The sequence below is a fragment of the Euwallacea similis genome, chromosome 4, assembly GCF_039881205.1.
Source record: "Euwallacea similis isolate ESF13 chromosome 4, ESF131.1, whole genome shotgun sequence".
NCBI lineage: Eukaryota > Metazoa > Arthropoda > Insecta > Coleoptera > Curculionidae > Euwallacea > Euwallacea similis.
Window position 1 is genome coordinate 1,915,652 of NC_089612.1, and position 26,520 is coordinate 1,942,171.

General features: G+C 33.8%; 2 protein-coding genes across 2 annotated transcripts; both read left to right on the top strand.

The window, feature by feature from the left end:
* The first annotated feature begins 8,751 nt into the window (after positions 1-8,751).
* LOC136408144 (metaxin-1) lies at positions 8,752-9,767 on the top strand. The gene has a single exon (XM_066388982.1). It carries the CDS (start codon positions 8,813-8,815, stop codon positions 9,701-9,703), a length of 891 nt encoding a protein of 296 aa, XP_066245079.1. The 5' UTR covers positions 8,752-8,812; the 3' UTR covers positions 9,704-9,767.
* Positions 9,768-17,296: 7,529 nt separating this feature from the next.
* On the top strand, positions 17,297-24,962 carry LOC136408439 (protein toll-like). Its single transcript, XM_066389397.1, has 5 exons — positions 17,297-17,672; positions 19,892-21,167; positions 21,217-21,726; positions 23,913-24,080; positions 24,137-24,962. The coding sequence occupies exons 2-5, from the start codon at positions 19,902-19,904 to the stop codon at positions 24,935-24,937; spliced, it is 2,745 nt and encodes a 914-aa protein (XP_066245494.1). The 5' UTR covers positions 17,297-17,672; positions 19,892-19,901; the 3' UTR covers positions 24,938-24,962.
* The last annotated feature ends 1,558 nt before the right edge of the window (positions 24,963-26,520 follow it).

Genomic DNA, 26,520 nt, shown 5'->3' on the forward strand with positions numbered 1-26,520 from the left:
AAAGTTGTACACCTAATAGTAAAATACATTGAATCTTTTAAATGCAAATAACTTAAAAACCAATAGATTTAGACAATCTAAACAAGAGTACATTTTCTCTGTAGAATTGACGTTCTTTTAAATTCTCGACTTGTTTGAAGCATGACTCAACAGATAAAAAAATATGTCTTAAATTACCTAAATAATACAGTGAACTAACGCCCTTTAGAAGCAACGTCAAAATAACCTTAAAATTCGTAATTCTCATATCAAAAAACATAAAAGTACCAATTTTCAGATTTATACTATCAAAACTTTCTTAATTATTGAGATATTTCAGAACAAAATTTAAGCTTTCAACACACTGTATCTCTTAAACCAGTGGCATTGGTATAAGCCATGTTGAGCTCAATCACAATATTTCGGTGTCTAGCATCTCCAGGTTAGTGTTGGCCCATTCTTTCTGACTCACCCTGTTTACATAACGTTTCATTTACAGTTTACTCACATTTTGTGTCTAGCTCACTCAGACGCTCCAAATGTGAACTGTAAACAGAGACTTTAATCTCGCCAAGAATTTATAGTGGCATTAAGGATTTACTAAGTGACTGCCAATCAATATCTGTATAGGGCTCACACACAATTGAAAACTACCATTTATTCTAAAGTCTTATTTCAGTAATATTTCCCGCCCCCGCTTCATAAAATAGCATCGAACTGAAAAGGGGAATCAGATGTGAAAAAGGAACGTTAATGGAAAAGATCAATGGATTCCAGCGTTGATGGAAATCAGAAGATGCATACACGAAAACTATTTTAAAAGTTATTGCGATCCAAGCTAAGCTGGGGGGCGAGAGGTCTCTCGAGAATTACGGAATACGCTCAAAGTTATCAGTCGGAAAATAGAAAAGCACCCTTTGAGGAAATTGTTTGTCGGAGTCACTAAAGAGTAAAGACAGACTGATCTCCGATCTAATGCATTTCGTTTCGGGTAATGATCTATAAATTAGAGGGAGTCGACGTAAAGCCACTGGGTATTAGAGACTTAACAGCGAGGGCAGCTGCAGTCTGGACTATTCTACTTTCTTTAAGGGGGTTGGAAACATGTTTAACATGCCTGTTACGTAAATGAGCTTGCTCTTGCAAGGTTAACACTTTTGCTTAACACTAACTGCAAAACTTTTTCTCATAATTGTAAAAGTTAGACAATTTGTGCGGAGGGACCATTCTGGCTTCGTTTCAGGGTTAAAGTTTAGGCCAGTTCTTAAATAATACACTGAGAGCGATTTGAAACCCAACACCAAGACAGCTCCGGGTTGTACACGTAATAAACATTCCTGGAATCCATCCTTAATTGAACTTTTCTTCGTGTGTGTGTGCGTGTGTGTGTGTGTGTGTGTGTGTGTGTGTGTGTGTGTGTGTGTGTGTGTGTGTGTGTGTGTGTGTGTGTGTGTATGTGTGTGTGCGTGTGTGTGTGTGTGTACGTCACCGATATATGATCGATGATGCTTAACGGAATTTGGAAAATAAATCTTCGACTTTTTTAATAAATGTATACGACCCACAAACATCAGAACATATTCCATATTTAAAAAGCATCCCCCATCAATATTTGCCTGCCAGACCGTTATTGCAAATGAGCTTTTCGTGTACTATGTATATGGAGTTAGGCGCAAACGGTGCCTTTGTTTGCCAGCCAGTCAGTTTTTCCCAATATTTGGATTCTCGAAAAATCTGATTTACGGTTGTAATGGATGCGGTGGAAGATTTTGTTGCGGGATAACTGCTTTTTTTTGATAATAATTCATGGTTTATTGTAATGTTCAAAAATTACGAGTTTGGTTTTTTAAGGGGTGCTTTAAATATGAATTTAGAGAGTAGCCTGCATTGCATTATAGCTATAACCCACCACCGCATCTAAATATCACTCTAATAACTATTAGGAAAAATTTCCGAAAAAATCCTCCCTAATTTTCAAAAAATTTTTGTTGGTCGTTTTTATCATTTTCAAGTTCAAGCGAGAATGCATAAACGGACTTTTTTCGAACTTATGGAAACTGTCCAGATTTTACTACAAATTTGGAGGGTACTTCTATAAATTCCCCTCCGTCCATAAAAATGTCGTTGAAAATTTCACGCCCCAAATCCCGGGTCTATCAGAAACTGGATTTTTACTTGGTTTTCATGGAACCTAAAAAAATTCCGGCCATTTTTAACGTTCCAGTAAAATTAAGTGCAAATGTTCCCAATATATTAAGTCTCATTTGCATGGACGCGTATTTAGCTAAATTTTGGAATAAATTTAAAACAGATATTATAACATTCTCGACATATACATACCGTGCAGCTCTAAATTATAACCCCCCACCCTTGTTAACTTTTTAACAAATTAGTATTATTTTTTGAAAATTAAAAAATAACATTAAATAGGACAAAAAGTACTATCTTCTGACATTTGCTCATTATTTTAAATATTGCTTACATCACTAGTAGCACAAAATGGCCGCTTTTCTTAAATTGAAACATGGGTCAAGTGATATCACAAATTAAAGGTCTTTCAAAACAACATTCAATAGTGTATTGCGGTTCAGAATCTACCGATTGGTTTTTGGGAAAAACAGACTTGTTGTGTGCTCACTAAGAGCCTTTGATTATTTTTATTTATTAATATTTTTTAACAAATATTTGTATGTGAGCACAAAATGGAAAACAAACCAATTCTCTATCAACAAATATGCTTTTTCATCGTTTAAATATTATTTAACTTAGTTTGTATAGCATTTTTTACCAAATTTATACTTGTTTTTTTCAAAAAACTAATCGCTAGATTTTGAATCGAAATACACCAGTAAGTGTAGTTTTGAAAGACCTTTAATTTGAGGTGCCTCTTGACCCATCTTTGAATTTTTAAAAATCGTCCATTTTACACTACCGGTGACATGAGCAATATTTAAAAAAATTATCAAATATGAAGAGATATTATTTGTTGTCCTATTTAATGCTGCTTTTGAATTTTTAAAAAATAATAATTTGTTAAAAATTTAACAAGGGGGCGGGAGGCATCACTTAGAGCCGCAAGGTATATAAAAATTTAAAGAAACTTGGTTCATGTATAGTATAATATAAGAGCCGTTAGACATCATTCGTATCAAAATTAAATGATCTTCGTTCAACATTTAGTTGATTAAATTTGCTAAAATGTAAAAGTGTAAGATATCTTTATAAGATTTATGATGAGCTTATGTAAGTAAAGATGGAAAATGGCATTTTATTTCACTAGAAATTTGCATTTTAGGAAGAACCAAATTAGTCGGATGCTCGATTCATATGAAAATTAAGTTACGTAAAATATCTTTAAACGATTTATGGTCAGTTCATGTAACGAAAGTTAGAAAATGGTATTTTATTTTACTAAAAAAATTTGGCTCTAGTGTTTGTTTAAAGGAATAATAATAATCAAGTTCTCAATTTTAAAACATTTATAAAATATCGAGGGAATTTTCTTACTGCTGCTTTCTTAAAACAAACTTTCTTCAAATTACGAATTTTTTCAAAAAGAAAATTTGTATTCTTAAAAAAATATCCGGACATAATTTATACGTCTAGATATTTATAACTAAATATTTCAGAAACTTTTCGGGACAATGGGAAATATTGTTTTACTTGTTTAAATAAAGTTGGCTTCGGGTCGACACTACGTTTTCTTTATCTACTCAAACACTTAAAAAAAACTGTGATGGTTTCTTTGTTATTTTCCTAAAAATTTTTTCCTTTTAAATTTCCTCAATTGTTCTAAAAAATCAAAGTTACATTAAAGCAGTTGTTAGAGCTCAGGTTTCACTACAACAATTTTGCATAATTATTATAAGTTTCCCTCCATATTGCGAGATTTCTGGAAACGCTCAAGAAACTTCTCCAAATTAGAAAAACTCTCCAAAATTAACTACAATTTTAAAGGGTTTTCCGAAATTTTTACTTGCAAATTTAATTCGTTTTCGTAGCATTCATAATGGTGAAAATAATTCTGCGTCTCAGGAACTGTACAGACTTTACTACAGTTACTTATGCATGTAAGGGATTCTTTTTCTCTTACAAATTCTTCTCAATTTGTTAATATTGTTTGGAAACTTCAAAAATCTTCTTGAGATTAAAACAACTATTTATTAAAACTAGTGATTCATTTTCCTAACTCTAATTTAAAAAGTGAATTTAATATTTAGAAACTTGTGGAAATGTTCTAAAAGCTCTCGAAAATGTTCCACACTATTTAAGGGTTTCTCCAAGTTTTTTACATATTTTTTAATTTTTAGAAATTACTTGAAACACTCAAGAAACTTCTACGGTCTAGAACAGAGGAGCAAATTACAAAATTCATAACTATTGAAAATTTTCTATAGTTTACTTAACAATTTATCTTAATTTTAATATCCCTCAGAATAACTAAAAAATGTCTATAAATCACACAGATTGTTGAAAATTGTATATCATTTTTTAAAGTATTGCTCGTGTACAATATTTGTCCTTATTCACATAGTTCTCGGAAAACTCTCAAAATTTCTGTGAATTTCTCAAATCATCCAAGTTTACTGCATTTTTTCACCTTTTTCCTAGTAGTTATTTGTAAACATCTCTGGAGATTAAAAGCTTATTGACGATGTTCGTGAGCCTCTCTAAATTACTGGAACTATCCAGAATCATTTACAAAATTTAACAACTTGTCCGAGTTTCGTATTTAGAGTTTTTTTTATAAACTTCTAGAAATTTTTTAAATTGTTAAGAAGCTTCTATAGATTTCTGGAACTGCCCACATATCATTAGAATTTTTTAAACATTTTATGTAGGTGGTATTTATAAATCTCTCTTGGTTTTAGAACATTTAAAAGATGTTCAAAAATCAAGAAAGTTCTCTGAATATCAGGTAAGGTATAGACTTTTAGAGTATTTCGAGAAATATGTAAACTTTTTGCTTTAGTTTTTGAAAGCTTCACTAAAGTTTCAATTCAATAAATATTCAAAGATTTGTTGATGTGCTTTAGAAACTTCACAATTATTCGCACTAGTTGCACATTTTTAATAAAGTTGAAAAAGCATATTTACTTTTATACTACACACAATCTCCTATGCTGTCGAACAAAAAAAAAAAATAACATTCTAGACTTATGATTTTAATAAGCTCCCTATATCAAGGGGGTATTAACATCCGAAATTATGAAGCCTTAACTGTTTTTTCCAGGCGGTTTAGTCGAAAACGTGTTTATATTTAATCAAAGCCATTTTGGCTTTGAAAGCAACCGTTTAGAGGTTTATTTGGGGAATTATCCTCAAAGGATTTTACACTTAGGCAGTCAGCTGTGTATGCAATAAATGCATACTCCTCACAAAGGAGCTTTTTAGTGCTTCGCATTATACTTTAAAGGGTAATTAACATCCAGTTTTAAGCCTGCACCTTAATGCGGCTTTCTCGAAGGTAAAGCTGGATGAGTTCGAGTTTGGCTGGAGGATGAGTTTTTAATAGGGTTGATGAAATAAAGTTACGTCTTCAGATACTTGCTATTAAAATACAAGGCAATTCGAAAATGTGGTACCAAACTCGAGTATGTTATAGACAACATGACAGTAGAAAAATTTTGCATATAAACCTCTAGTCGAAAATTAACCGTTTTATCTCCGAAACAATTTTTATCCAAAAATGTAATGTTTTCTCGTTGACACTAGAAGTCATCAATATTTAAGTAAATTTTATTCAAGGCAATGCAAAAATAATAAATTTATAATAATGACTCAAAATGGCGACCCCTCATCTCGTTACATAAATTTGCCTGTTGAATCATGGAATCGCGCACCCTTTGTAGCATATGCGAATTTTACTGCACGAAAAGACAGGCTACCATCACTCCCCCTAACAGTTCCTCGTGGATGGCTACAGGGGTTTTGTAGGCCACGAAGTTGATGTAACCCCAGACGAAAAAATCCAACGGAGTTAAATCGGGACTTCGCGTAGGCCAACTGATAAGTTCTCCTTTTCCGATCCATGACCCGAGAAATTGTAGGTTTAGGTAATCCTGCACATGACGGGCAAAATGTGCTGGTGCTCCGTCATGATGGAACGACATTTTATACTGTATCTCGATAAAAACGTTTTAATAAACGTCTTTAATAAAAATCACATAAATATCGATGTCTTAGTGTCAACGAGAAAATATTACATATTTTGACAAAAATTGTTCCAAAGTTAAAATGGCTCATTTTCAACTAGGAATTTATATACGCAAATTTTCTATCGCAATGTCTTCTATAATCTCCTCAATTTTGGCACCACTTTTATGAAACACTCTGTATATCTCGAAGATACCATTTCAATTTCTTTTCCATTGAACTATGGAAAGCAGTATATTTTGCACAAGAGCTTTGGAAATGGGGCGACACACTTTTGCCAGGAATAAATTAATTTTGACAGAGGGTTTAAAGTGGGAAAAACGCAATGCTCAGGGAAAATTTTATTATGGGCTTGCAAATATTTGGCAAAATTTGAATTCGGCATCCGACGTTGAATAAATATGATTGATGGGGCATTTCTCGATTATTACCGATAAATAATGTTCTGTATTCGCCTGGCAAATATGGTGAAATTGCTTCTTGCGGCAATTAATTGTGAAAGAATTATCCAGAATATTGAAATGAACTCGCGTGCAGCAGAGCGATCCATTTCCAGCTTATTTGCAAAGTAGCCGCTTTATGCCGAGCTTTATTATAAACTTCATGGCTAACAATACAATTCGAAACCCGCCTTTCAGCTTCGGATTTAATCATGAATTGAAATCTGTAAATTAGATAAATTTTTACTGCTGAAAGTGCAATTAAACTCTTGTGCCGCCGTTGCCAAACAATGGCAATAATTTACCCGCATGCTTACACTGGATTTTATGGAAGCGGTAATCTACAATTCAAAATGGAAATGCTCACAAAAGTACTGTAACGTTATTTTTAATTACTCATTTAGATTGGATTTAAAATTTTCAATATTAAAGTTAAAGGGTTTTTACCACGTGAAAAATATCTCTGAGAAATCTGTCGGATCTAAAAAAGGAACCCCATATTAATTCTCTAGATCACAAAAATTTTATAGCTTTTCCAGTTTAACTGCAGTTATGTCGTCCCAAAACTTATCAAACTTTAATCCCTTACTATTATTTGTTCCGGCTATTAAACGTTAAGTAATGTGGGAGTTTTAAGTTTCAGTTATTCCGCTGAGTCCAAGAAACGAGATTCAACAGCACCTCCATTACACTCTCATTTTCAGATATCATCCCATATTTGGATTTCATGACAATCTCATCTCGCTTGCAATTAATTAGGCCCCAAAAACTAAATTAATATGGCTCGAAACTAATTAAACAATAAAGCCGGTGCGCTGGTGTGACCCGACCGCAACTTCATATAGATGACCGCTTTATAAATTATTACAATCCAATTATCCCTATACATAACGAGAGCATAGTAACGTTGATTCCCTTTTCGTCTAGACGCCCTCAAGGGACTTAAAAATCTACAGTTTTATTATAGCAAAAGAGACTAGTATTTTGCCATTCCCTGTATTATATTATTTTGCCCTAGACCTGTATCTATGTAGCATATTTGCACTGCGATCTTTCTCATATAGGGTGTGCTAATTTAATCCTTAATTAATAGGCACCTGGTCCGACTTGGACCTGAGAGTAATAAAATTACATATTCACGCTAATGAGCATCCCGTATGAATAGGAAAACTGGAAGTTGAAATTTTAATTTATTAGGATCAATTACAAGTGGATGGAACATTTCGTATAATTGAGTTTTGCACCCCATTATCGCCAACAAAACTGTTCATTTCGACTGTGCTTTCAGCACTGATTTAATATTAATGGAGCCATACTTACACAAAGGTAATAATCAGAAATGTAATTCCGTTGTTAATTAATATTTGCATAATTATGTTTGGGAGAATTAGGTAACTTTATAAGGCGAGATAAAAATGGTATCGTAGTATGAGGCCCTTGTTTTATTTTAACAACATTTTCATTTCAATCCCTTAATTTTTCCTCACTTGAGCCAACATTTCTTCTGAAAAACAAAAAGCAACTAAAATATGTATGATAAGATTAGAAAAAATCAGAATCTTCAGAACTTCTTTGAAAATTATCGATTCTCCTTAAACATCCCTAGTCGAATTCCATTTTCGATAATAGAAATCGATGTCAGAATGCCAAAATACGTTCTGTGCTCAGAACTGGACCCATTCAAAAACAACAAACCAATCGCTTGAAGTGCTGAACTAGAGATTCATAGTTGCAGGAGATTAAATGCGAACATTACAGAAACTTTGTTAGTAAGTCAAGGACTACTTAAATGCCTTTAATGAGAGCATAGGAGAATACATAAAGAAAATGTTCAAAAATTAGTTTTAAATAAATAGCGCTTAATCCGTTGAGTGGAATTGAACACGATTGTGTTATCCTTCGGATGTTGCCAGATTACATCATAATAATGAAATTATAGAAAATGATTTGTGGACAAAATGTAAAACAATTAAAACGAACATTAAAAATCTCAATTAAACGAGATATATAAAAATAAGATAATCGAAAACAATTATTATCTATATATTATTACCATATATTTGTCCCTCAACCTCGATCAATTTGGCACTGCGAAATCTACTTCCTAACTCAATCCGACAACATTGCTAACCTCAAAATAACTATGCGCCAATCTAACCTAAAAAATATAGAACAATAATTTTAATAAATGTTTCGCAAGAAATCCTCAATTAAAATCCCTGAAAACTCCTCTAATAATGATCGCAAACGATAAATTCACTTTATACGTATACGACGGAGACTATGGCTTGCCCTCCTTAAATGTAGAGTGCACGAAAACCCTCCTTTTCTTCTTAATTGCCAAAGTTCCAGTGCAAATCAAAACTTTGAACAACTTAAAACTGTGTATGTTTCACAGTGGCTCCTATTTTGTGCACAAAAACGTCTGCCTTAAGTCATTCCACGAGAGTGTTTTATATCTCAACACCTTGAACTATAACTTGGATATGAACCTATCGCCAAAGCAGCGAAGTGAATCTCTGGCATTGAAGACTTTAGTGCAAGCAAAACTGAGGACTGTCTTGGAGTATGTGCTTTGGCTGGAGCATAGAAACTGTGAAGAATTTACTCAATTGTGGTATGCGAAAGCCCTACCATTCCCCTTCAACAACATTCTTATTAAACGGTTGAAAGAAAATGCTTTAGATTTAATCGAAAGCCAATATTCTAGTGACTACTATTCCTTGGAAACCATAAAAGATAACATTACAATGTTAGTCACTGAATGCTTATCATCACTATCAGCCCGGTTAAGCAACTTAAACTATTTCTATGGAGACAGCCCTACATCCCTAGACATAATTGTTTATAGCTACTTAGCCCCTTTAATGAAACTTCCATTTCCTTCAAACAGTATTAACAGCCTGGTGGCTCTGTGGCCTAACTTGGTGAATTTTGTCAAGAGGATTGATGTTAAATACCTGCCTGATCTGCCTAAAGAGCCAAAATATATTAAAAATGAAGATAAAACCAAGACGAGTGATGATGAAGTTTCTTATGTTGCCATTTCGATATTGACAATTAGTGCTGTTACTCTGATGTTTGGATTTGCTATGAGCAAAGGATTTATATCAACGAAATTGTATTAGGAAGGTTTTTGATGTTCTAAATTTGTTTATTGTGTGAATGAACCAACATTTATAAAAAATATATATTAGTAAAATGTGGTTGTGTTGTTGCATTTTAACCTTTGGAAAAGAGAAAAGTTGCATTTTCATTAGTACAAGCAAATTAAGAAAATAAATTAGATAATTGAGTTTTTAGGTCAGGTGAGTTCTAGGTATTTCTAGGAATGTACACATCTTCAAAATAAAAGTGATAATTTCAGAGAAATAACTCAAGTAAGGTTGCTTTTAATGAAAAAAAGGAAATTTGCCATAAGTAACTTTAAGTCTGAATGGTCGTAAAGTAGTAATTTCCAACTGGTTTTAGGTTTGCAGTCAAAAACTATTTCTGATATTATGAATGTTTCATCTCAAAATTGTGAGAGTTAACTAGATATATACCATAATAGGGAAGTGACACTTTGCAGTACAAGTTTTTTGCCAACAAATCGGTTTTTATAAGATCCCCTATTTGTCAAAATATTTGAGAAAATTAAAAAAAATGAAATTCCATATTACATTCAATTGGTTGCTCACTGACACTTCTTCCAGTCTTTTTCCACTTATATCAACCTTAAAATCTTATCAATTTTCTTCCTTTTGAATTTTTCCTTTTTAATCAATAAGAATCCAAATTGAAACATGTACAAAAGCCACTTCGTCCCCGACCATTTTCATAATGCGATTTATTGGCCCCGCATACAAACGAGACAGTTTCTTTGTCGCTAGTAGTTGCACAGTGCAAGAGGAAATAGCCCGGAGGAGTAACGGAAACTCGAAAAGGCCAAGAAATTGTGAAACGCGTAACTTCAAAGGGCGTTTTAAGGGAGGATTTCGATTGCTCTTTCAATGACACTATTTAAGGTCCATTTTTCTCTCATCAAACTCGCCCAGTTTGCATTTACCTTCCACCTTTAACAGGATTTGCGACCTTACTAATTTGAGAGATTAAAGTCGGATTAGGGCCTCGGAAGGTGTATTAAATGGATTTGGAGCCTCATACCCGGCTCTATGATCTTTATCTGTTTACGGCCGATGGAAAATGCGACAGTTAACGGACACGTGTAATAAGATAGCTTACAAACGAATAAAGATAGAGTACATCCCTTGACATTAATGAGTCGTGTGAAAGACTGCCTGGAAGGCAGTGATATATGGCATCTGGATGGGTTAGCAATTAATCAGATTTAAGCTGAAGTTCAAATTAATATTGATTATTCAAATTAAAAAATCCAATTTTTCGGCCACTTACATATTTATTAAAAAACCGAAATATTTAATGTTGTACTCATTTTTTTATCAACCTTAACCAAAATTCCGGCTTAAATATTCCGAATTATCAGACCTCCCTCCTAAATAAATAATTTCTCCCTTCGGTGGGAAATACAATGAGGCAACCACTACAACAATTGTTGCAGAATAATAATTTATTCTATGTGAGAGTTCATTAGTTAGTAATTGTCAGTCAATAACAAATAAGTTACAGCAAAACTTCATTTATACCAATGAATTGTGTATGAGTGTAATTACGGTCGCGTGCTTCGAGGTTTTGTATATTAATAGGACATAAATGTGAAACCACATGATGCTTGAAAGGAAAACTGTATGAGAGGATATGGATTAAAATCAATAAATTTACTTCTTGTAATTGAATAGAAGATTTATTTTCAGCGAGAAATAATGTAATTTTGGAATTTGTGGCGATTACACAGAAATAAGTGCAATTACAAAGTGTAAATTTATTACAGATAGATAGAGAGTAAAACTGAGCATAAGTTGCCATAAAATTAAGCAGTAATTGGAGGACTTCAATAAAAAAATAGATTTGGTTTTGAAATGTGAATTCAAGCAACATGTGGAATGAATGAATGAAAAACTTACCTATTTTTGCATACACTAACTAAAACCCCTTTCTGCAGATAGATAAGCGCGCCTGATTCATCAGTGCCCCTTCCCTACGAAAAATTGAAGTACAATTTTAAATTACATTTAACTGTGATTCATCTTTCAGAACTATCAAAGTTCTTCAAATTCTAGGGGGTACCCATGCAGTATCATGACCATCAGAACTTTAAATAACGCAAATTCTCCGAGATTATATATGTACATACCACACAGATAGCACAGAAACTTACGCTATAACCAAAACGAAGGAAAAGTATTACTTATTACTTACTGGGTGGCAAAGACAACATTCTCGTTTTCACATCCCCACACTCAAAGAGGATACAGTTTTTCCAGAGAGGTGTTAGGACAACATGAATGCAATAAAGTTGTAATTGCGTTTTGTGGTTCTTGGATGCACGACATAACATTTCTGACGATCCAGTTGACTGATTAAATGGCTGGACCCGCTGAGCAACTCATTGGGGCTGATTTGGCCCCAATAATCTTTCGTATACGGAATCTTTTGTATACGGGAGGAAGATAAATTCCCGCAGGGGCTCCTAGCGGCAGAAACTAAATTAGATTGGACACTTGTGACATAACGATAGTTGTCAATTGTTTTAACAAATTCATCAGTTTTAATCCATGGGAGGCAGATGTGTTCGGCATTCCAAAACTTACGTGATAGAATTCAAAGGAAGAGGTAGTTGTGAAAGAATTATTATTAGAGAAAATTAGAATAAATAGAGGAGATTTATTGTAGTCGCTATCAATAACTGTGATAATGCCAAGAAGTAACTTAATACAGCTATTAAGACTTGTACCTTATGAAATCTAAGTCGACGTGGCAACATCGCGATGCACCGTAGATTGTTTAATTATTACTATGTTTTTGTTTTGTCTAGGTTTAACAGTAAGTATGGAGGCAGATGCCTTTTTTTAGGCATTTACCTAGCACCATCCGCCTGTCACGTGGCTCGTCGCTCGCCTCGTCTCATCATTGCTCGTTTTCCTTTACAGGGTGTTCCGGAAAACGTGGGCATGTTTTCGGATACATATACAGGGTGTCAAAATAACATGACACGTCCCTATTAAAAAAATATCTACAGACTCTCCCTACCAAGTTATAGACCCCTAAAAGACGCCCCTGAAAATCGGTTTTTATCAAGTAACTTTTAAAGTACTTGATATAATTTGATCATTTTTTAATATGATAGATACTAGTTAAGGCCCCTTAAAATAGTGTCTTTGAAACTCATTTTGTTCTTTGAGTTCGCCAGGGGCCAACCAGCTTGTACACATTAATACTCATATTTTTAACACCCTGTATAATAAAGACACAAAAAAATATGTTTGGATAACTTGAAGCTTAAATTAAAAAAAAAAGACACTCTTGTTTGTCATCGATAATATAAACCGTTTTCCAAAAAACGGCCATTATTTAAATTAATTTTTAATTAAATTAAACCTTTTCGAAATCGAAATGAAGAATTGATAATTTAACTGTTTAATTAAAAGCTTCAGAAGTAGGTTCAACATGGACTCCTCGTAGTCTAATACATTCTCGTGCACGACGAATTGACGATTGTTATACCCGCCACAAAATCCCAGCATTGTTTCTTATTTGATCGGGATGAAACATAATTCTTTGCAACAATTCCTCCCTAGCCTATATCTTGGTAGGGAGGGTCTATAGAATTTTTTTTAAATAGGAACTTGTCATGTTATTTTGACACCCTGTATATATATCCGAAAGCATGCCCACATTTTCTGGGACACCCTGTATATTGTTGTAACACGTATTATTATTCAACACCAAGAGACCTTAACTATAGTTAGAAAGCTTGTTGGTTATTTCTTATAGGAAACAATGCTTCTGAGACTGCGAACTCGGGATGGTCGGAACGTAATTGTCCAGTCTATAGCTAGTTTGGCGGCCATTTTGTAAATTCCGGAATTCCGGTAGGGTCCTCGAAATACAATAATTTTGGCCTTTCGAGCCGAAACTACCTCATTTTTGGTCCTACGAGACGAATCTTACAGGGATGGTCATTTCGAACTGGATGTACAACAGCAACTTTATTTAAATTTAAACCAGATGAACGAGAATAGTGCAAGAAACGAGATTGAAACGGCTTTTGCAAGGTATAACATACCATCACGGAGATATTCAGAGTGCGATAGCTCTCAACGAAGTAATAAAAAAATGTTGATAGATCCGTGGTTGAAAATGCACCATTTTTGATATACAGGGAGGCAATATTCCGCATTTTTTAATATTTTGTATTATTCCCACGTATGCCTTAAATGAAATTTTTGGAATTTTGTACATATATTTTCTTAAGAAACTCTACAACAAAATATCAAATTAATCGGTAACCATATACAGGGTATTATGGTCTTCTGGGTCATGTATTATTTCATGCTTTGTATCTTTTTTGGAACACCCTGTATGAATTCTGACACTAAATTTAAATTCCTTCTTCAAATCTGTAGCTTTTTGGTCTGTTGTAGTATTTTCGTAGAATTTGCAAAAATATCTATCGATGCAAATTAAGAATGTAAAAAAAATAAGAAAAAAAATCATCCGCCTCAGTTATTAACTATCTGAAACAATTCGTAACATTTAATCAAATTCTTAAAAATGAACATTAATCTAAAGGAAAGCAAAATTATAAAAACTAAAGACCCAAAATATGAGAAAAAATGTGAAACTTCGTCACCCTGTATATCGATAACGGTGCGTTTTTGACCACGGGTCTATTAGCTTTTTTTATTACTTTGCAGAGGACTATCGCTTCCTGAATATATCCACGATGATATATTAAACCCTGTATATCGGAACATTTTTTGCCTCACCGTCCAGTACTGAAGACACTCAACTACAGCTCCTTGTCGGATAGTCCATCTTTAAATCAATGTTTAGAAAAAGGCTTGAATTTGATAGAATCGATGCCCGTTTTGTTGCTGAAATTTAGAGAGTACAAGCTCGGTGTAATCGCTGATATAAAGAAAGCTTTCCCTCAAATTGGATTAAACAAACACGATCGAGTTTTTTCAAATTTCCTTGGATTGGTCAAAGTGGACACGTCGTTTTTCAACATCGAAGACTAGCTACTTGCAAGTCATTTTTTGCCAGGGGCAACAATAGATTTTTACTTAGAGCGATGCTTAGAACCGACTTGATGGCCACCAGATATTCCATTGACACAATTAAAAAATGAAGAAAATGCCTTTAAATGGACAACTGGGTAGCAAGTTCACTAGATAAAGATGATTTGGAAAAATTTGTCAGAACTTCTACAGCAGAAATGGCTGATGGAAAATATGAAATTAGAGGGTGGGAGTGCAGTAATAAACCTCCGTTTGAGAATTATAACGTTGCAATTCTTGGATTAACTTAGTACCCAGAAGAAGATCAATTACAAATAAATAAAGACTTGCAGGGAGTTGAGTCAAATGAATGGACATTGCACAAAAGCTGTTTGACCCAATGAAATTTAGCTGTCCTACTACATTAATTTCAAAATCATCCCTACCACAATTCTGGAAAAAGAAAACGTCTTTAGACGAACTTGCAGGCAGTTTTCATAAGTGTATTTTTGTGCCCAACGGATGGCAGACATAAGAATTCCACGTTAGAGTGATCGTGAAAGCTTTAATGTAGAAGATCACAGCAGTCATGTGTTTCCTAATGCTTCACAAAATACGTATACATACGTGTTCTACAGAATCCTACACCTGATTTAAAGAACTGTTAACGCCGTCTATATTTTTATCCGAGCAAGATCGCCTGCCGAGAATTTACATTTTCGAAAATAGATATCAGGGACGTACTCAAAACTAATCAGATTGATAAGACTTTGTTACATAACGTTCAACATAAACTAAGAGAAGAGTTGCGTGCTCCATTTAAATGAAAATATTTAAGTTAACTTATTCCCCATTACGAATAATGCTTAAATGATGAGGTAAATGAATAAGTAACGATTACACTAAGCGCATCGATTAATACATATATGGATGGTGTAGCTGAAGTCACACAAGTGTCCAATAAAGTCTATTTGAGACAAGATTTTAGACTTGGTTAAAGAACTCTGAAGAGCCTTTGGACGCTACTGAGCACTATAAGCCGGAAGATTGAGCAGAGCTTTCAGAGGTATGAGAGCCATGTTTGGCTTTTACCAACCTTTACAGCTGTATCTTCGACAACTGAAAAGCGTGGATCGATAGATGAAACTGTTGTTTCGGAAGTGGGTCGCTACAGTGAATGTAGCTAAAGTTATCTCAGGTAAAGATGGTCAGGTTAAGTTAGTTCGCATAAAGTCTGTACGACGCAAACTTTTAAACCTGTTCAGACAACTCCAGAGGACCTTTGGTAAGTATTGAGCAGCATGAACTAGAAGATGCAGCAGTCTCCAGAGGTGCCATTAGAGAATCATGTTCGTCCTTTGCCCCTCTCTACAACTGTATTTCCGACCACTGAAGACTGGATCGATAGGTGAAACTAGTTGTTCGGGAGTAGGTCATTATATCCAAACAAAGCACAAGTTCAATCTAAACAGTTAATTACACATAGTAATCGTAATGATCGCATATCAAAAAGACATTTTTAAATATTATAATTTCATTGGCGTATTTTAATTTAGTAAATTGTCTCGAGCAATTCCTACTTTTGTTTATAAGAACTGCCTATCGCAGATTAACCTTCAGGTGGGAGCATGTTAGATAGAATATAATAATTAGCCTATGCCAGGAACAATGAATAAAGGTTTTCGCTACCTTTAATTGGGGACGTTCCTGACGAGTTTACGCATTAATACGCCCATAGCAGGGCTTTCTTTATCCAACAATCAGAAAGGACAGATTGGGATTCCGAAAAATTCGACTTTCATTAATGAGTTTGGCATGAGAGTTGAAGATAGGTCTAATTAGGGATTTCTACATTTTACAACGAGTTCGACTTGAGACTTGGAGAAGAAACAGAAAAGCGAGGAAATTGTCTCATTAAGACTTGGGAATTTGCCACAAAACACTTCGTAGCAATTTCAATTACCAGAAGTCACCATTTTGATGTGCTTCATTATCTTCCTTTTCAATCGATCGACGGGCAAAAAGTTCGCTTCATTCTCACGAATTTATACGTCGCTGCTTAAATGTAACGGAAAATTAGAGTCAGTTCAGTTTTTGTGCGCCAATAATTTGTCGAGGAACCAGTAGGCATGATAAGCCAATTTTAAGTCCTTTCGAGAAAAATTTCGAATTAATTTCTTTTGCCATGGAGCTTAACAAAACGAGAATTTATATTTTAGATAATAAATATCAGGGCCGTACTCAAGACTTGCAGATTTGCTTTGTCATTTTTACAAGACGCTTGAGTCGCAGGAGAGCCTTAATGAAATTTTACAGAATATAGTTCCCTAAAAACGCAAAATGCATAATTAATTCTGTACGTTTATAAACTGTAAAAAATGTGTCGCGCAAAATTAATCTGTCTGCTGATAATTATATGCCGTTTAAATGTGGTCGCAATCTTTCCTTATCAATGTCTTATATATAATTAAAATAACTTTTTTGTAATGATAAGTAATAAACAATGGTTCGTGAAAATTATGTATGAGCTTTTAGCATCATCCCTGCAAAACCTCTCGAATGCTCTTCTCTATTCCCCATCAGGTGAGATGACCAAAAGCGACCTCCTAATGGTCAGAATTCTCACCATCTCCCATTCAAATATCCAACAAAATACCTTTTACAAACTAGTTTAGTGAAGACCGTGTTAACGGAAGATTCAATTCAATAATAAAGTAAATTAAGAACATTTTTTTGCTTCTGGTTTGGCTAAAGATAACCGCATTATTCACTTTACTTTCGCCTCGACGCCTAAAGCGAGACGAACTAAAGTTCTTGCTCATCAAAGTCCATCAAATTGGTAGAACTATTAAAGGTTTTGAAATGTGTGAGTATTCGAGTGTTTTGGACGCGTGTGCTAATTTTTACGCCCGAGGCCTACTACAGATAGCAGATGGAAAAATGGGGCCTCAATAGAAGGAGTTCTAGTTATAGAGTAAGTAGAGACAATTTGGTCTTTATAGAGGTGCTTTTAGTTTATTAGGGGCAGATTAGGAATACCCACACAAGACAGATTCGAAAATGTTTAGTGACTCAACATTCTCAACGAAAACTATTAATTTACTTCCTTAAGTATCGTCATTCTATGATTATTGCTTTTCTAATTCAGTAGTTCTTTTCTTAATATAATGCATCGCTCGATGGACATGTGTGCCGGTTCTAAGCAATGTTGTTAATAAGCCTACACCATGGTTAAGCATTTACAGTGAAATGAGTACTTAAGTCAATAATTTCTTCGAATAACGATGTGCCGATTTAGTTACTAAACCGAAAGAAAATCACGATGAGAGAAAGTATCTTTGAAAGAATCTCTAATTATTGACGTTCAGTTAAATCGAGATTTCAGATTAATTTCTATTTTGATTAATTTCTTTTTAATATGGCATAATTTACATACAAATTTTAGACTATTGTTAAATAAAGATTTTGAAAGGCAACAATAGCGTCTATCTGTTCACGATGATGAGGATCATAATTTTTATGATTTTATGGAGTTAAAGCTTATTATTAGTTACATCCTACAAGGGGTTGCTTTGTTTCCATGCTAACTCAAAGGGCTTATTGGACATTCGTCCTAAACATTTCCTTCACCATTGAATCAAGATTCTATAAGCATACAAGATTTTAAATATGTTTAATATTTTAAAAGTATCATTTGATTAAAACTGTGCATAAAAACAATTACTTTTTCAAGAGACGATAGATTTCTATGAATTGATAAAACCCACCGTAGATATTCCTGATTTAGAGTCTCCTTATGTAGAGAAAGCAGCCTTTGTATCCCATTCTAGTAGTACTGCAGGCTTACCTAAAGGTATAAGGCTGACACATGGCAATACCGTTACAAATCTTACTCCAAAGTTCCTATTCTAGTATAGAATTTTTCTTACTAATAACTAGAACTTACTAATGCAAATTTTCAAGAAGTAACCCAGAGGGTGTTTTCCCAATGTCCCACATCTGTGGCTTCATAGCCATTACAATTAAATGAATGATCAAAGGGTGGAAACCAGAGACAATTTCGATTTCGTTATGGAACTTTCATGGAAGTTCTAAAGAACTACCCATTAGTTAGCATTATGTTTGTTGCCCCCCTAATGAATCTATTCCCAACTTATCATACAGCTTTAACATGAGTTATGTAGCCATCTGTATCATCATGGAGCCATCTGCCTCATCATATGGTCGTCGTCATGCCATCTCATTTTACTATCTCGTCTTACTTATTATTTTATGAAAAAACGCCTAGCATCACAGATAAGTGAATCCCATTAAAACTTGGGGATAAGAAAAGCATAAAACAGCCCTTAACTAGTGAATTGTATCATTCTTGTTCGCAACTTTCCGTGAGCACTTATACCGTGAGGCTCATCGTTTGTGCATTAATTCTAAAGTGAAATAAACGCTTCCTTGAAGGCTTCAGCTGAAGAGAAGTTCAAAGAGAAAGCTGAGTATCTTTCAAGGGTATAATTGGGAGTTTACGACTGCTGGTATAACTGACTCATGAATGATTGTAAGTGGTCCATAGGTAAGATAAGAACAATTTGATAATTGAACTCGTAATTTCAGCTACTCAATTTTTCAAAACACAAGTTTAAATTATTTAGTACCATAAATATTTTGGACCTTCACCAATAAGCATCCAAAAAAACGTGGTGATGTTATCCTCCATAAAATTAGTTTAATTGCTGAAGATCTCAACCACTGAGCTTAGTGAAGGCCTAATAATTGTAATCCTAAAATATTGAAAATTTGTTTAAAATTATTCAATATTTTCATGTGTGAAAAATTATTCCGTTTTTGTACGTATGAAAAATTATTCAGTATTTCTACATGTAAAAAATTATTCAACGTTTGTGTGGTCTGATTTACTTTTGTTTTTTTTGAAGGATTTCTATTTTTTGCTACGGTGCCTCATGTTTTTAAATGGAGATACGGAACAGCGGCCTTCATTTTCTTGCCTTAGTTTCACCAAAAATACAAAAGTTGAAAGAATATTTGAAATTTTCAAAAATGATTTTAATTAATATAACAAAAAATCCAAAAAATTGCATCTTCAACTTACAATTACAAGAACAGAACATTTCAATCTACAATAATTGTAGGTTTAATCTTGTATCCCAGTTCCTCTTCTAACATCATTCTTTTTTCCAGATTAGCCAGGATGCATCTTATATTACGACTAATAGTAATAATGAGCTTCTTGGTGGAACTAATGAAAAAATGCTATAGCCTCACATGCACTGAAATAAACTCTTACAACAGCTGTACCCGCATCGACTCTTCCACTATATTACTATATAGCCCCAACCAATATAACAAGAAAATCGCCCTTTCGATATTCGAGAAAACTGGAGAAATAATCATAAGATGCCTGAACCAATCTGATTTGCAATACGTAGAAGATGTTCCAGATTTAAATTTGTCCAGATACATAAAAATTTCAATTGAAGATTGTGGCTTTAAGGATAGTCCTAAAGGGGCTATTGAGAAGTTGCATATGAGAGAATTGAAACATTTAATTTTAACTGCGACAGATTACATAGAGTTCTCTCAAATGAATGTTTTCGATGAGTACCAGATAGGTAGTCAACCGAGTCTGGAGACCTTAGAGATCTCCTCGATACCTTTGATTTTTAAAAGGAATTTTTTAAGAAGAACCCCTAATTTGAGGAATCTGAGTCTGAATTCTGTGGATTTTAACGAAACTACCATGCATTTTGATGACGTCCCCAATTTAGAGAAATTGGCTCTGATGGACAACTCTATAAATCTTATCCCTGAAGGATGCTTCAGAAACCTCTCATCTCTTTCTAGGTTGTATATACAAAATAACAAAATTACTTTACTGAATAGAGCAACATTTGAAGGATTAAAATCTCTCAAAACGTTAAATCTGGATAACAATTATGTTGAAAAAGTGGCAAGTGACTCATTCTTAGAGCTTAAGGTTTTGACTGCGATTGGATTGGCTTGGAACAAGATCACCTTCCTCGATAAGGATTTATTTAACCAAAACTCCGCCCTTACATTCATCGGGCTTAACGGTAACCCTTTAAAAACCATCCCTGAAACTTTATTCTGGAGTTCCCCGCAATTGAAAGGCTTAAATTTGCAACACCTCAAGTTGACCTCATTTCCAGAAGATCTGTTTAAGCACTCAAAACTCCTGAGTGAACTTAATATGTCTGGAGCTGGTAATTTCTCTTCCAAAGGCCTTCCAGAGGGCACGTTCTCACATCTGCCCAAGCTGAGAGTTATCAACTTGAGCTGGAATGGTCTAAGGACCGTTAACATGAGCTTATTCCAGAATCTCTCGAATGAAACTAACCTGGACCTCAGTAACAATGGAATAACTGAGTTTCCAGATATATTATGTTTGGAAATTCGCAAGCTGACTTTGTCAAGCAACAGCATCAAAACTTTAAAAGTAAACTGTTGATAGTTGTGTTGATTTTAAGGTAATTAAGTATTTTTAGCTGGAATCCATTGTTGATTCGAGAATACTAGAGATTGATTTAAGCCATAATAAGATAGAGAGAATTGATTTCTCAGGAATCTCTGAAGATTCTCTAAATAAAGTGTATGTAAACTTGAAGAGTAATCCAATTGCAAACGACTGCTATAATATGGACTTATATCGCTACGTTAATAAAACAATACATTCAGTTATTTTAAGTAACATAGATCCAGAGTTTAAAGATGCGATTGATTGTCCCGTATGGGAAAATTGCCCCAAAGCCTGCAATTGCTCTTATAGTGAGCAGAAAGGAGAGCTCTCGGTAGATTGTTCCTCAAGAAATCTAACTTCGTTTTCTATGAAAGATGACACGTTTTTGAAGCTGATAGATTCAAAATTGCTGAGTAAATCTCTGGAGCAGTCTTACAAAGCGAATTTCTGGAGTTTCGTGAAGAAAGAGTTTGGGGTGAAACTGAACTTGTCGGGGAATCGATTGACTGAAATTGATTCGATTTCTCCTAACATAAAGGTAAGTTTTTAAGACTTTAAAATCGTTATTAGTTTATAATTTCCACAATATAGTTTTGGTTTTCTTACAACTCTCTAACAATCACATACTTGAGATTCTAAACTACAGTTGAATGGTAGCAAACTGATCTCGAATTAACATCTCAAGAATCAAAAAGATGTACATTATGTTGTTCCTTCGAGGAAATATTCAGAATAGAACCGTCTGGGTCTTTCCAGATTATCATTCGCTCAGAAAAAAAGTTCTTTCTAACGAAAATTTGAATTTCTTAGCCATGATTTTATATTTGCATGGTGATCATAGTTGAGAACTTCAGTCCCCTCAAAAACAGTATCGAGGAATTCAGTAAAGATTTTCCATTATAAAAATTCAGTGACATGAAATAATTTCTTAATTATTTTTTCATTTCATCATCATTCTTTGTACGCCACTGTCTTGTTACTTAGTTCAAATGATCTAAATTGAGAGATTCACTTAAAGATATTCTCTTATAAAAATTCAGTGGTATAGCACGTTTTTTTTTCGAGCTGCTGTTCTTGAAAGGGTTTCCTAAAGAGTTCCTGATTTGTGTTTCAATTCGTTCTATTCCAGTTTATGTGTTTCGAGACGTTTGCCGGAATTCGGGATTTATAAAATGGTCCGCTAAACTAACCATGAACTGGATATTCACGTTCGGACTACTCTGAGTTTGCAGTCTTAGAGACACTATTTCGTGCAAAAAAAAGTAACAACGTCTCTTACCATAGTTTTTATTAGAATCGATGAATAATGTACGTGGTAAAAAAACAATATTGATGAAATCGAATAATTCACGTAAATGAAGAAACAAAACGAGTGTGGTGCATTTAATGTGGATGGAGCTGTTGTACTCATCAGGTTGTACTTAGTACAAGTTACTTGTCTTTTTATTTTAATTGCCGACGGATGGATTATAATATTTCTACGTATAATGTAATCCAGGGTGTTTTCACCATAGGAAAGCAAACCACCATTCGTATTTATTCATATTACTATTTTTTAGAGTAGTAATATTTTGTCAGTAATTTGTTTTTGATTATCGATATAAAATTAATATCCATTTTTTTATCACTTAAAAATAATTATTTAAATTCATTATAATAAAAAAAATACAAATACAACCTCCGAACCATTTTGGACATGAGTAAAGGGCAACCTTCGAGTTTAGTGGCGCTAGCTAAAAATATCCCTCATACCCAAAAAGACTCAAAATTGAACATTTGGGCAGGGATTTTAAGTGATCACCTCGTTGAACCATTTTTCATTCCTGGAAACTTAAATGGAGAAAACTATCTACAAATTCTACAAGACGCCGTATCTCCCAAGATAATTGTAATACTTGAACAAAATTCCCACCTCTTAGAACAAGAATTAGTCTTTCAACAGGATAGAGCGCCTCCACACTACACTTCTGCTCTCCGACAATTTCTAGATGAGGAATTACCTGGAAGATGGACTGGCAGAAGAAGTCTAGTGGAGTGGCCCGCGAGATTCCCACACCTTAATCTCGTGGATTTTTTTTAGAGATATATGAAGATCAAAATCTATGAAACATAATTTGATTCCCTCAAGCAGTTACGTGTTCGAATCATCAAAAATTGCAGATTAATAATACCAAAAATGTTAGATAATGTTGGAAACGTGCGACAATGTTTTGAAGATCAGCTATATATGTGCATGGAAGTCAATGGAGGTCACTTTCAACATTTCTTATGATCAAATAAATAAAATATTAATAAAATTGGTTAAAATCCAGTTATTTGGTTTTTGTTAAATTTCTACAAGACTGACACGCAAAAATAAAGAATAAAATCTTGACCATGTAGAGAATAAAATTACCTTTCAAACGAAGTATAACATAACCCCTCTTTCAATTTGAAAATTTCAAAGGGGGGTTTCCAAGGGTAGAGGGATAACATTTCAATAATACCTTTTTCATCAAATGATGTCTCCCTTCCTATCAAAGTTGAATTGTTTAAGCGGTTTTCTTTTAACAAACGACAGAAAAGATATTCAAGGTGGACACCCTGTATAAGATTCTTATTATCGTCTCTGTTTATTAGTTACCACTGTATACTATAATACGAAACTAATTTAAATTTTAGTTTAGAAACAATCATTTGATAAATTCCCAACCAATAATAAATATTTATTTCATATTTAAATAGAGCCTGGACCTCAGCAATAACCAAATAAGACTCCTACACTCTTCCAGCCTCATTCAATCTCTCGTCCACTCTAAAACTTTGGACCAACTCTATCTTGGACGCAACCCTTGGGAGTGCAACTGCATCTCTGCGGAACTGCGAGAGTTTTTATTTGAGAACCATAAAACGGTACATAAATCTTATTCTTTAAGACTTCAAAGTAAATTTCTCCCTAAAATTTCCAGGTAAATACCAGCGAAATCGTCTGCAAGGGCAGTAATGATATCCAACTGATCTCTATAGCTGTCTGTGAGTTACCACATAATTTGAGCTTAATGCTACCACCCTTCCTGGGGGTAATTCTTTGTTTAACCTCAATTTTCGCCTTCTATTACCGCTATCACGAGAACATTAAAACCTACCTCTTCAGTAGAAACATGTGCCTCTCTTGGATCACTGAAGAAGAACTAGATAGAGACAAAGATTATGATGTTTTCATCAGCTACTGTCAGAAAGATGAGGAATTCGTCAAAGATCATTTACTGCCAGGGTTGGAAAGTGGAGAAAAGACTTACAAAGTGTGCATCCATGAGAGGGATTGGGCTCCTGGAGAATTTATTTCCAGGCAAATATTCAAAAGTGTGAGACAATCCAGGAGGACTTTGGTGGTGCTTACAGACAGCTTTTTGGATAGCCATTGGGGGAAAATGGAATTTCTCACTGCTTACAGTGAGGCTCTGCGTGAGGGCAGAACTAGAGTGATTGTAGTCATTTATGGGGAATTGAATATGGACAATATGGGGAACGAGTTCAAAAGTTACTTGATGACCAATACCTATATCAGCTGGGGGGAAAAACACTTTTGGAGGAAGCTCAGATATGCCTTGCCACATTCTAATAAAAAAGCTAGAAAATTAGAGTGCTTGGAAGATGTGGCAATAAATGAACATCTCAGGACACCTTCTCTTATATTGGACCCTTCTTTGCTAAAGAGCGAATTTTGCACAGTTGATATTGGGGAGACTGGACCAAATCATGAAGCGTAAGGTTTTTCTAACGAAAAGTGACAATCAATGCAGGAGCAACACTGCTTTGCAGCGAACTGATGGAGTGATTTCAACAAGTCTATTCCTATTTTGCAGTATTATTGCTGAAATTAAGTAATTTTCAATGAAATTATTCTGATATAATATATTTACGAATTACCCTAACCACCCTTTTTTACAATTAACTATTAATTAAAAAATTAATTATAATGTGTAGTTTTTAAGTATTTTTGTTTTGCCAAGATATTAAGAAATATTAGTTATATGTTCTATAATTAATATACAGGGTATTTCAGAATTCCACAGGACTATTTGAGATATATGTTTTCTAGTACAAAATAAAGAAAAAACTTTATATAAGTATATGTCCGATCTCGATGTAGATAGCAGTCGAGAGAGTCGATAGCAAAGTTACAGGGTGTTAAAAGTTCAGAAAAAATTAGGTTTTTATTGTATTATGCCTGTGTTACTACAGATAGAGCTTTCGAATTCTATATGCATATTGGGTAATAGGTGTTGCTTAATATGAAAGTAGATTGCCTCCAAATACGATATAGAGTAGTGTGTTTTCTGAGGTCATGGTCCATAAAACCCTTTAGAAAAGTTTGTTCATACGTTACTGGTGAATTTTAATATTTTTCTTAAGTTCTTTAATCTATTACCTAAATTTTATCTCTCTTGATTTTTGATTGAATTCTATTCAGTTTTCTCATAAATGAATTAGTTTATAACTACAATAAAATCTACAAAGTATAGGGTTATCGGTTTTTTTCGAAATTTCATAATTTTTTTACAGCATTTTTTAAAAACCAAACGAATTTCACAATATTATACGGTTAGTCGATCTTTCATATTCGACAAATTACGTATTTGTAGGACCATATACTGTGAAATGCATTTAGTTTTTAAAAAATTATGTAAATAAATCAAAGAATCATGAAATTCTAACAAAAAATCCGATAACCCCGGGATTCGTGGATTTGATTACATGTATTTATAAATTAATTAATAAGAAAACCAAACAGAATTCAACCAAAAATCAAGAGAGATCAAATTTAGGTAATACATTAAAGAACTTAAGAAAAATATTAAAATTCACCAGTGGCGTATAAGCAATTTTTTCTAAAGGATTTTATGAACCAAGACCTCAGAAAATTCACTATCTTGTACAAAAGTTGGAGGCAATCTATTCTCGTGTTAAGCAGCATCTACTGCCTAATATGCATACAAAATTTGAAAGCTCTATCTGTAGTAGATCAAGCATAATAAAATAAAAATGTAATTTTTTCTTAACTTTTAACACACTGTAACTCCAGTACCGATCGAGATCGGATATATGCTTATATGATCTTTTTTCTTTATTTTGTATTAGAAGAAACATACATCAACTAGTGCCGTGCCATTGAAAAACATCCTGTATAAATGATATAGTAGTATAGTTAACAAAGTTATTAATATAAAAATATTCAAATTAGACACTGAAATGTGCTATTGCGAATGGTTCAAGATCCAAATGAGGTAGGTAAGAAGTTTTTGAGATATAACGGGGAAAATGTGCTTTTTTGTGGACGGATCTGCTAGAT

Bases quoted from the DNA above. Each gene is read 5' to 3' on its own strand.
- LOC136408439 (XM_066389397.1), top strand. From the start codon at position 19,902: ATGCATCTTATATTACGACTAATAGTAATAATGAGCTTCTTGGTGGAA. The intron at 21,727-23,912 runs GTAAGTTTTTAA...ATATTTAAATAG, and splicing joins CGATTTCTCCTAACATAAAG to AGCCTGGACCTCAGCAATAA. The intron at 24,081-24,136 runs GTACATAAATCT...TAAAATTTCCAG, and splicing joins TATTTGAGAACCATAAAACG to GTAAATACCAGCGAAATCGT.
- LOC136408144 (XM_066388982.1), top strand. From the start codon at position 8,813: ATGATCGCAAACGATAAATTCACTTTATACGTATACGACGGAGACTAT.